The sequence below is a fragment of the Muntiacus reevesi genome, chromosome 22 (assembly GCF_963930625.1).
Source record: "Muntiacus reevesi chromosome 22, mMunRee1.1, whole genome shotgun sequence".
Lineage (NCBI taxonomy): Eukaryota > Metazoa > Chordata > Mammalia > Artiodactyla > Cervidae > Muntiacus > Muntiacus reevesi.
In genome coordinates, this window is record NC_089270.1 from 27,474,174 (window position 1) to 27,486,309 (window position 12,136).

General features: G+C 33.5%; 1 protein-coding gene across 5 annotated transcripts in view; it reads left to right on the forward strand.

Annotated features, from left to right (window-relative positions):
• The window catches only part of ANKRD17 (ankyrin repeat domain 17), a 161,511-nt gene that overhangs the window by 33,929 nt on the left and 115,446 nt on the right, over window positions 1-12,136 (forward strand). The window contains exon 1 of one of the 5 annotated variants that reach the window (XM_065914415.1): window positions 1,585-1,677. The exons of the other annotated variants lie outside the window; for them this stretch is intronic. Within the exon in view, the coding sequence (XP_065770487.1) occupies window positions 1,624-1,677 (54 nt within the window). The 5' untranslated portion in view covers window positions 1,585-1,623. Of the gene's footprint in view, window positions 1-1,584; window positions 1,678-12,136 lie in introns of those variants that run through there. 5 annotated transcript variants of the gene reach the window in all.

Consider the following 12,136-nt stretch of genomic DNA (forward strand, 5'->3'; position numbering starts at 1 on the left):
TGCCTGCACAGGCTTCTCGTTCTAGTGATTTCTCTTGTTGTGGAGTGCTGGCTCTGGGGTGCACAGGCTTCAGTCGTTTTGGGTCCTGGGCTGTAACAGCACAGGCTCAGTAGTTGTGGTCCACAGGCTTAGTTGCTCTGTGGCATGTGGGACCCTCCTGGACAAGGGATGGATCGCATGTCTCCTGCGTTGAGAGGTGGACTTTTTACCACTGAGTCATCAGGGATGCCCAGCAATCCATTGTTGAGTTCATGCTGTTACATTCTACAAATAAGTAAACTAAGGCCCGAGAAAGTTGCAAGGTGTTTATACTGAAAAATAACATCACTTTGAGGAGATGTTACTGGAAAGGCCATTCATGTCATCACTTAGATTTGACCCTATGTGTTAATAATAACTCCCTCTAATTTTTTCCTTTTTCCTTACCTTTAAAAAAGTTCACGTTCTTTAGTTAGGTTAGAAAAATTTAGACTAGAGGAACTGTTCACCTTAGAGTTACAATTAAAGTTGTTAACCTAATTGAGTGATGACTTCAAGTTCAGTTTGTATGGCACTCTTATTAAAGTGCAGGGTTATTTTGTTAATACTACAGAATAGAGCATAAAACATTTTTCCTTTCCCGTTGTGTTTTCTATATTCTAGATTACATAAGGAAGAAATTTGACAGAGTATTGGGTTGACCAAAAAGTTTTGTGTTTTTCTGTAAGATATTATGGAAAGCCCCAAGCAAACTTTATGGTCAACTCAATAATTTCACTAAACTGAGGCTGTATTACAGTGGTAAAAATAATACAGTGGTAAAATTAGCTCTACCTTATTTGCTATTTAATGATCCAGAAACAGTGTTTCTAAATTTCATGCATCTGAAATATTTTAATCTTTTGTAGTATTTATTATAAGGGAGGGAGAGGCCATTTCTTTGGTTAGTAAGTAAAGTTAAAGGCATTTCTAGAAATGCATATAAACTCAATGTGTTATGGTTTGCTTCAGTGATTATGAATCTGTTGAATATTAATCTCATTTCTCTTAGATGTTTCCAAGCAATTAGTTTATAGAATACCAGATTACCATTAAAAAGCTACATTAAGTTATTATTTTTAACACCTGCAAGTCAACTCCTATATGTATTATATAATGCATATGCCTGATGTAACAAATTCCTAATTTGATATCACCTTGCCTCCCTCTTTGTGTATTTAATACAGCCATTAATCTCACTACAAGGCTTTACTAAGGATAAATTGCTACGTAACCCACTTCAACCTCTTTTGTTCAACCAGGAAGCCAGACGTGTTTAAGCTTTTTAAAAAATACATTATTATTTCTTTTTTGAAATTTTAGAATTTTAAAATTTGAAATGGTAAAATATAAGAGACTGTATCTGTTTTGTCTGTTGAAATTACTTGACTGAAGTTTGCTTTGGAATAGAGCTTCTGTATCTTTAAAAAATACACAGTGCGTCACCCCTGCTCTTTTGGTAGATGCCTGGCTAGTGAACAGCTAAGCTGCTTTAGGCATGTAATAGAACATTCCATTTCCTGTTCCCTTGCTGACACAGAGGAGTGTTCCTGCTGGCAATGATCTAATCATAGTGCAGTGAGAAACATGGCAGTTTGATAAAACATGGTGGAGACAGCGGCTGAAATGGAAGCATATGTTCTAGAAGACATTCTTGAGGTAGGGCTAGGTTTGTAAGTGAAATGAAAGTTGAAATCTGAACAAAGAAATCTTATCTGCCGGAATTATTTTACAGATGAATAGATTAGAGGAGAGAGCAAAGAGAGGCAGAGCATAAAAGCAAGATACGGTCAGACCTTATTCCGTGTGAGAATGTGGCAATCTAGTTCACACGATTACTAAATAAGTCTAGAATTAATCTGTTTAAACTTACTGTTTTGTAAATTGTAGATGTATGTTTGAAAGGGGAAATAAAGAAAGGAGAGGGCTTTGGACTTAATAAAAAGCCTGGTGCTGGTGGTGACCTTTAGATTAACTCATTAGAAGGTGGGGTCTGCAAAGCAGCTTTGAGTAGGTTTAGTATCATATGTCTTAGAATTCATTTACATATCTAAGCCCACAACTCTTGCTTGCAGTTAACTATTAAAAACAACTGCTCATTTTAGTTTCTAGGGCAAAATTAAGCATATATATCAATCTAATTGCCTAATTTAGCTGGTACATTCTGGTTCTAGCTTTTCATGTGACTTTGATTATTATAGAATAAATTATTCAGTTAACTGTAAAATTTAAGGCACCAGGGCTTGAGAGCTCACAAAAATCTGCATTTTGAGTCATGAAAATTTGAATTGTATTTTCTCTTTTTTCCTCCTTGTGTTAGTGTTACAGAACCTATTTGCATATCAATCAGTACAAGGAAATACATATCAAAGTGAAACTATAATTGGTTTTGGCCTCGGATGTATCAAATATTGTTATTTATGGATATAAATATTTAACTCATTTTCTTACTTTGGAGGCTGTAGGGTTTTTCCCTCCTTATTAAAAATAACTGGCTAATTTTTATGATGATTTAATGATGATGAGTGATATTCCTAATACTTAGACTGTTAAGATAATTGATTAAATATTTTACTACCCTCGGGAAGAGAATTTGTTCTGGGGAGAGGGCTTAGGAGAAGAAACTGCAAAGGGCAGCCAGGCGGGGTTAACAGGAGGAAAAAGCCTATGCGCATTATAAAGTGCTGCATGATCAATGAGCATTTTCTGGAGTCCCTCAGTGTGCTCGGGGCTGACATTGCAGCAAGTCTCATGGTGGTTCTGCAGAGTGAAAACTGATGCTATTGTGTTATCTGGCTCCTTGCAGACACCTGCCAACATGCTCTTTCCCCCTCTCCTTAGAGCTTACTGTCTGAGTTGAATTCTCTGGTTAATTTCCATTCTTTTCCTCTTTTCTTCTTCTTTTTTTTTTTTTTTTTTTGATACTAGTAGTGAGTTTCCTTAGAAATGGTATGGTAAATTATCCACTTAGAAATAGTGATATATATTTTCATTGAGGAACTTCTGTAATTAACAGTGGTCACATGACTATTAGTGGTTCAGATTAAACAAGTCTATTTGTAAAGTTCTAGGAGGACATTTTTATTTGCTTTTTAAAACTTTTGCTTTGAGTTTTAAAAGAAGTGTACCTTATAGATTTCAGTAAGTTCATCTGACATTTTCTTTGGTCACTTAAAATTTTAGCATATAATAGATTTTAGAAGTCTATTTTCTGGGAAAACCTACTTGGGCATCGTTGTGCCTTAAGTATAAATTTTTCTAATACTACCTTAAAAATTGACTTTTCATTATTCCCACTAAAGCATTAAAAGTGTTTAATGTCATGGTAAGATTTTACGTTACCTAACTTGTCCATAGTTACTAGTTAGTTGCAGAGGTTATTTACTCTCTGTAATTTTAATTGTTTGTCCTAATTTTTCTCTCTTAATTTGATTCCTATATACCTGTCACATTAAACCATACTAAGTGAGTAGTTTTGCCTTTATTTCATTTTACTTTACTTAAATGAGTATTTGTCAATTACTGGCAGACTAGAAGTGAAAAATTTCCAACTAGTAATGAAATGGTCTTCTTTTCAAAAATTAAAAGTACTCATAATGGGAACATCCCTGATGATCCCGTGGCTGAGACTCCACACTCTTAGTGCAGGGAGCCCCAGGTTCGATACCTGGTCAGGGAACTAGATTCCACATGGCACAACTAAGAGTTTGCATTTCATAACTAAAGATCCTGTATGCTGCAACTAAGACCTGGCGCAGCCAAATAAGTATTTTTTAAAAAAGTACTCTCGATGACCTAATGCTAATAGTAAAAGTTTAAAAAGAATAAACTTCCTAACTCTGAAGCTAAATGTACCATTTTCTAAAGTACCTCATACTGCATGTTTTATACAATGAGCTTCCTAGAAAAAAATTTTAATGAGTTAACTCATTGTGTAAATGTCTAATAATGAATAATGAAGTTCATCTATATACCACAGTGATAATTTTATTATAATATCTAATATTAAGCCATTTTAAGTTTATCACCATAATTTTTTTCCATAATTTTTATCATTATGACTTATTTATTAAGCATCTGGAATTTTATGTAGATTTCTGGTTATTTACATTAAACACTGAATTCCTTTTTTTTTTCTGTCTTTGAATATAACTTGGTATTTTGAATCATACATTTTACAAGGTACTTTTATTTAAGTCTTAATAAAGAGAAAACTTAAAATCAACATCGCTAATGAATTAGTGCAGATTAATTCTTGTAAGGCCTTGGTTTACCTTTTAAATTGTGATTGTTTATTGTATGTACCTACATGGATTTAATGTACATTTTTAGGTGATCATCAGTCTTGAGTAAAATACTGTAAGTTTCTAAAACTTATAGTACAATAGAAAAAAGATTGATTTCAACTTATATCATTGCTTCTCAGCTCTCTGTAGTAATGGATTCAATAGAATAATTTGATTATTTAAATTATCTAGATAATCTTGTCAGTGATTTTTTTCCTCCAAACCAGAGTAGTCAAAGTATTTCTTTTGCCCACCTTAACTAATACTCAGAAAAATAGCCATATACAGATGATAGGGAGCCTACAGAAATAGTTCTTTCTTTCTTTCTTTTTGCTTATGTTATTTTTGCTGAGACATGATTATAATTTTAGAACTTTGATGTTCTTCCTCTGAGTCGTATGTAGTAATGGATCTTAGTACTTAGAAAGATCAATAAGAAAAAAAAGTTCTCCAAACTTTTTTTTTTAATGGGCGGTGGTGTTTCCAAGTTTCTGTATCCAAGTTCTATGCATATAAACCTGAGATATTATGTAAGCTTTTTAAATATGAAAACAAAACATATGAGAGGTCAGATACTCGGTTGCTATATATTCTAGTTTTATTCTGTTTGAACCATGTTTAGTAGTTTTCTATAAGAATTGCTTTAGAAATGAAAAATTTTTATAAGTATTTCTTTTCATTTTATTTATTTATTTATTTATTTTTATTTCTTTTAATTTTAATCAAGTTCAAAATACTTTCTTCAGGGTAGAGCATTTGATACGTTTTTGCCTTTAAAAGTACCAGTGTTTTAAAAATAAAAATATTTACATTGTTAAGAACAGTAACTTGCCCAGTCTTGTTCCTTTGTCAGCTAGATCCAGAGTGTCTAGCTTCATCTGTATTTTATTTTACAGGTTGTAATATGTAAGCTAAAAGCCCTACATCTCTATGGTTGTTCCTTAGATATTCAGTGGATTGAGGATTTGGCTGAACTTTTTAGGGTGTAACTAAATTAAGGATTTGATTAAACATATTAAGTAGGTTTATTATGGAACTATTTCTTGCATTTGTATTTATCTTGAGATTGGAGGGTTTTTAATAATCTTGAAAGAATCACAGGGACATTGTTGTTTCTTTCTGATTTGTCACCACGATGGGCTAGTGGTAAATAGTGCATTTTCATCTAAACAGGGGAAGTCCACTTGCTCTTTATTTAAAAATTATTTATAGTAGTGATATAAAAGCTCTGCAAAGTAAACTCTTTTGACAGTGTCCTGCTATATTTCTTTTTATTCTATGAAATATATTGGCTTATGTAATGCATATCCTTCATATGTTATATCAGTAAGTCTTCCATGAATTTCTAAATTCTCTATCTATATAGTTAGTATAATACTGGTGCCATTTTTCACTAGAAAGATTTGGAGTTACGTGTGTGTGTGTGCGCGCGCGCGTGTGTGCGTGCACCAGTCATGTCCGACTCTGCGACCCCATAGACTATAGCCCGTCAGACTTCTCTGTTCATGGAATTTTCCAGGCAAGAATACTGGAGTGGGTTCCCTTTTCCTACTCCAGGGGAATCTCCTTGACCCAGGAATAGAACCCGAGGTATCTTGAAAAAAAGAAAATGAAGTCACTCAGTTGTGTCCGACTCTTCGCGACCCCATGGACTGTAACCTACCAGGCTCCTCTGTCCATGGGATTTTCCAGGCAAGAATACTGGAGTGGGTTACCATCGCCTTCTTCATCATTTCATGAGGCACCTGGTATTCTACTTATTAGCAAAAAACAGCCAGAGAGAGTGTCAGCTGTATATAAGAAAACAGTGCCCCAATGGACCCAGGCAAAACAGGAAAGCGTACCACTTGTCTCTTTGTCTGGTCTTTGCCGGGATGATTGATATAAAATGATTGATATTGGCAGGCAGACTCTTTATCACTGTGCCACTGGGAAGCCCTTGGGAGTTACTCTTGGGACATAAATATAATTTGATCTAGAGATGGAAAAGTTTAGCTAAATATGTAAGTTAGTTGAATTAATAAATGTAACATTTTCCATTCATTAAGAGGTTTTGGAGACATTAGACATGTTGGCTATATTGCATCTTATAATTTCACTCCAGAATTTATTGAGCATCTTCAGTATGCTAGGCAGTTGGAATTCAATGAGATTAGTTCTGCTAGCTTTGCTTCATCAAAGTAAAAATTCAGTAGACAAAATGTCTGTCATTGGTATTTCAACATTCTTGAATTCAGGATGTGTATAGATGTATGTTTGAATGCTTGTATATTACTTCATTTGTTTTTCTGGATAGTTTTAGCTTTCTGATTTTTTAGTAAGCAAATATTTTTCTTTAAGCACTTTCAGGTTTTTTTTTGTGTGTGTGTGCTTATCTAATTGTTATGTATATTTATGAATGTCAGGCTGTCTTGAAAGTCCCTTAGATCTCATTGTCATCTATTTATTTGTAAAGATTTTGCTGTTCCCAGTTATATTAGTATGTTGTTACACATATGTTCATATAACACGCTCACATATGCTTGCTTCCATATACTCTGTGTACAAACATTGACACCTCTGCTATATTATGCTTTATGAGTACTCTTATTTGAAAATTGAGTCTGTCTTGAATGGAGGGGCAGAAGTTGCAGCGTTGCTTTCACACACCAGCTTTGAGAGGATGCCTGTGTGAGTAGTAGTAGATGGCTAAAAGATACTTAACGTTAATTAGTAATCCCTGTAAAGAAGACTAATATTTTAGTGGGGTATGAAGGTTTCAAATAGCTTGCAAAAGATAGTGTAACTACAGATATGTAAATTAATGTTACACTCACCTGAAAGTAATGTCAGGATTGTCCAAATGCTACTAGCCCCACATGAATTCAACATAGTCTCGTGGTTAAGGTGGAACACATTGTGAAACATGCATTAGGAAAGGTCTGCATCATGTGTTACCTGCATATGCATGTAGCAGCATTAGCACTTTCTGTTTTTGAATTATCTGGGGCCCTGTTCTGATGCTTGACTGAATAACTCATTCTGATGTTGACGTGACTTGATCACTACAGACTTGCTGAATATCAAAGTCTTGCTTAATCACTGGTTTGGTTCTAGTACATAGCTTCCAGATTTGCCAAAACAAAGGTCTTTCAGGAGGTGTTTACAAATGTATTGAGGTAACTTTTGGTTTTGGTTTAATGAGTGGCTAGATTGTTGGCCATTAATATTGGTCTTGGATAGAACCATGCTTCTAACTAACTGGCTATATTTGGACAGATAGATATATGTTGCACGTAGAATACCCACATAATTTTACAGTGGCAATGGAAATTGACCACATTAGTTAATAATTTATTGAAAATTTCAGTTATTATACAGAAGGATTGTGCTATTACAGTTTAACATAATTTTATATAAAATAACGTCTGAAAGAAAAACAACTGAGAAGAATGGCGTTACTTTAGATTTTTACGAATACCTTTGAAGTCTGGCTTAATAGAAGATATGTTTGCTTTTATATTTAGTCAGTTGTAATACATTGTTTTGGGGGAAGTCTAAGAAAAATTATCATCTTAACATTTAGAATATTTTCATAGCCCTTTTGGTAATTGTGAATATTCTTCTTTGATACTAGTCCTAAAACTGTGATGGTTTCCTGGAGGTTAGTCGTAGTGTAGAATCTGAAACATTATCAGTGAATTTTTTGAACTTTGTTCAATTAAAACCCACTGGTTTTTTGTTTATCTTGAGTAGATCATTTGGTGCATGATTTTGTGGCATCATACTCTGGTCAGTTGGAAAATACTGATTTACTGAGTTCCAAATATTGCTGCCTTTTATTCCACAATATAAAAAAATAACATTTACTAATACATCACTCTTCTCCTTAGAAAAGTAAAGAACTGGAAAGCAGTAGCATTCGGTGACAGATATAAATTTTCCAAAATTATAATTTATACTTGAAAGTTTGAATTTATCATTGATGAGAATGTAAGTTGTTTTTGTTGAAATGATATCAGTGTTCCATGAAAAAGAGGTATTGGTTTAGATCACATTCACACAGGTGTTTTTCTTGAGACAACTGCAGTATCTAGGTATGCAGCAGAAATGTTTTCCATTTTGTTACACTGAATATTAAAAGGTAATATACTCAAGGTGGAAAATTTAAAAATTAGTACTTTTTATTACTTCATAATGGAAATTCTCCCTTAATTTTTTTCACTTAATTATGAGTGCATGGCAGGCAAGATATGATGATTGGTGATATGGCCATGATTTGTGTTAAGGGAATAGCAGTTTTACCCACCATTATTTTTGTATCATCAGTATAAATGTCAACACAGTGAAACATGCAAATAACATTTTAGTACCGTATTATAAAAATAGTTTTGACTTCACAGACCCTCTGAAAGAGTTTTGAGGATACCCATGGGTCCCGCAGATCATACTTGAGTAACCACTAGTTTAGTATATTGCCCAAGTGTATAGTCAGTAATGGCATAAAACTAAGATTTAGATTTAAGTCTATTTGAATAAAATGTTTTATTTTTCCATATTATCAAATTTTAAAATTAATTACGTAGTCCCAACTTCTCTAACCTCTTTTGTCACTCTAGGTTTCTCTGTCCTTCAACTACAATATAGCATATACAAAATAAAAGGAGGGAAAAATTTTGTGGAAAAAATTTTAAATATTGTTTTGCAGTTCATCTTTCAGAATTTATAAAAAAGGAGTTCGAAGATTCCTTAGTGAAATAGTGAGTGAAGGAAGCTAGATGTACATAGAAGTGGTTTTGCTTGCAGAATAACATTATGTAATACTTTTAATTTTGATAAAGATGAATAAAGATTAAAAACTTGAAGCGGTTATTAATTTCATCAAATGTCTTGTTTCAGTTCAGAATGATTAGGAAAGGAGTTTATAAATTATAGCTGTTTGAATTACTCATATTTTAGCAAGTGGAAACAAATAGATTAAGTATGTGTCAAATTCAAATATTTTTCTCTTTGAAGATCTTAGGCTTTTCATTTATTTATTTAAATCTTTCACGTTTATCATGCATTTAGATGCGTTGGGTCTCAGTCACAGCACACGGGCTCTTCCCATTGTGGCGCACAGGCTGTGACGTGTGTGGGCTCAGTGGTTCTGGAGCTCAGTCTTGTGCACAGGCTCAGTTGCCCTGCAGCCTGTGGGATCTCATCTTGGTTTCCTGACCAGGAACTGAACCCACGTGCCCTGATCTTAGTCATCCACAGACTAAGCCATCTCACCTTCCTTTGCAAAAGCAAATTAAGTAGTTTAAAATCTACTTTATACTTTCCTCTTGTATTTGTATGTACTATGTTTTTGCCACAAATTAATTTTGAAATTGGCCCTGAAATCATGTGGTCTCATAGGAAAAGAGGATCTGTAACATCTGCACATCTCTTGTCTTTATGCTTCTTAAATGCTGCATACAGCTCTTCTCCCCACCTCCCAAATTCCAAGTGACTGTTGGAAGATTCCCCTGGAGAAGGGCGTGGCAGTCCACTCCAGTATTCTTGCCTTGAGAATCCCATGGACAGAGGAGCTTGGTGGGGCTGCAAAGAGTTGGACACGACTGAAGCGACTTAGCACGCACGCATTCATTGAGACGAGAAGCAATGTCAAGCCAGTGTTAACACTGCTTGTTGGTGACTTCTTTAGTCTGAATTCCTTCTTTTGTCTCAAGCCTTTTATCATTTAGCCTCCTTTTCTGACTTTTGATACTTGCTGTCCATTTTGTTTTGGTTTCTTACTCCTGCTACAGATTATCTAGATTCTGCTCCTCTTCCTGATGTGTGAATATTATAAACAGCCTAACTCCTTGTTTGTTGACCTTCTTATTTTTCTAACTAGTGTTTATCCTTAACTGGTTCTAAACTTGAATTTGTCCTGTTGCCATTTCTTCAGTCTTTGTCACATTCTACACTTGTAATTTATGCCCTGTCATCATAAAAAGATCAACATATATTTGTATGAACTATTTAAGCAAGTTTGAGAAATAGTTTCTAAATTCTTATGTTCCATAAGGAAGTACTGGATAAGATTTTCAAAAAATTTGTGCTGGTGTTGAAGTGTTCACAAATATTGGAAAATTTTCCTTTCTTTTTATTATTTTGTCACATTTGCACAATATTATCTTCTCAAAATATCTTTCTCAGTTTATTTTTCCTATTTTTTTTAGTATTTATGAAATAAAATAAATGGAGATAGTAGTGGATAGAAAGTTGCTTTCTTCTAAAAAAATGTATTTATTTAAGAAACCAAAATATTAAGATTAGGCCCTATATATGACATATGAAAAAAGTCTTCTTAGGTAGATCATTTTGTAAATATTTTATGAATTACAAAGAATATATTTTTTATAAAGTATGATAGGTGAGAATGCTAAATTACATCAACGTTGACTTTTAAGTATTTCTATATTTAACAGGCTTCCTTTTTCATTGTCTTGAGCTTATAGTGAGATTGTATGATTTTCTGTGAATAGTTTTATTCTTCTTGATGTCCTCAGTGACTTAGCATTGTATCTTGAACACAGTAAATGCTTGTTTTTCATTTGGAGTTACACATGTACAATGAAGGAATTTCTGTACTGTCTTTTTATCTTGGAAAGCTCTCTCAACTCTTAGTTTTGGTTAGGTGTATACATGGAATAAGGAAGAAAAGCCAGCAGTTAATCATGTTATTCAAATCAACCCAGGTGATCTGTAGGTTGGCATTCTAACAGTCTTCGTGTGTTATTTGAAATAAGTATTTTTCTTTTTATTCTTGTACTTTTTGGTCTCTAAGGTTAAATTGTACTGTATAGTTTTTCTAAGATCCCTTCTGTATATTAAAGTCTTAACTAGAACTCTTTAAGATAGTAGCTTCAGTAACTTCTAAACAAAAAGTTTGACGTGATGGTGTGTTTTACAAGTTTTAAAACTTGTTTTGCTTTGTTATTTCACATTTAAAAACCAAATACAAGCGCAGTTTTGCACCTGAACTACTATTTGACATCCTTCTATCCACCCAACTTTATTTTTACATTTAATCTAAATCGTTTGCTTTTACATTGTGTTATAATATTCTGTTACTACATACAGTGTTTACCTGCTACCCTCTTCAACATCTATTCATTATATAAAGTTCTACTTCTTCCTTAGGGTTTTTTTTTCCTCTCAAGCCTTTCTTTCAAGTTCATTATCTCCTATCCTGTCCTACTCTTAAAAAGTAACGTTGTACTGTGTACATTAGAAATATTTTAATGTCTCTATAATGTGCTTGATAAATGTTGAATTCTTTAATATGGATACCTTGACTCTCTTTAAAAAAAAATTCCTTATGCATTTATGTAAAAGATATTTCAGTCCACAAAAGAATTTGAAGTATCTTATAAGAGTATATATATTCTGAAAAATAAAAATCCAAAAGTCAGAATTAGTAAATTAATACCAGTGGTAAAATAGACTTAGGTTGAGTTAACTAGCAACAAGAGCCAAATTAGAAACTTGATGAGTTTTAAGATTTGTGTTGTTCATAAGCTCTGTAAGCATGCTAAATGATCTGGAGAATTGATACGTTTTGTGCTATTTAGATCTTAGGAAATAATTTCTCTTTGTGCCCCTGTATTGGACCTACTGCTTATTGTACTAAATAACTCCATCCCTCTAAAAGTAAAGAAGCTTGATATTAGTTTCTACAAAATGTAAGCCAAGGACTTACCGATAAAATTCAGTTGGATTAAAAAACTAGTACTGTAGCCTGAGTTTTCTGGTAGTCTGGTTTGTTTCAAGGATAAAATTTAGAACACTCAGAGCAGAGATTGCAAACTCATGGCTTCTTG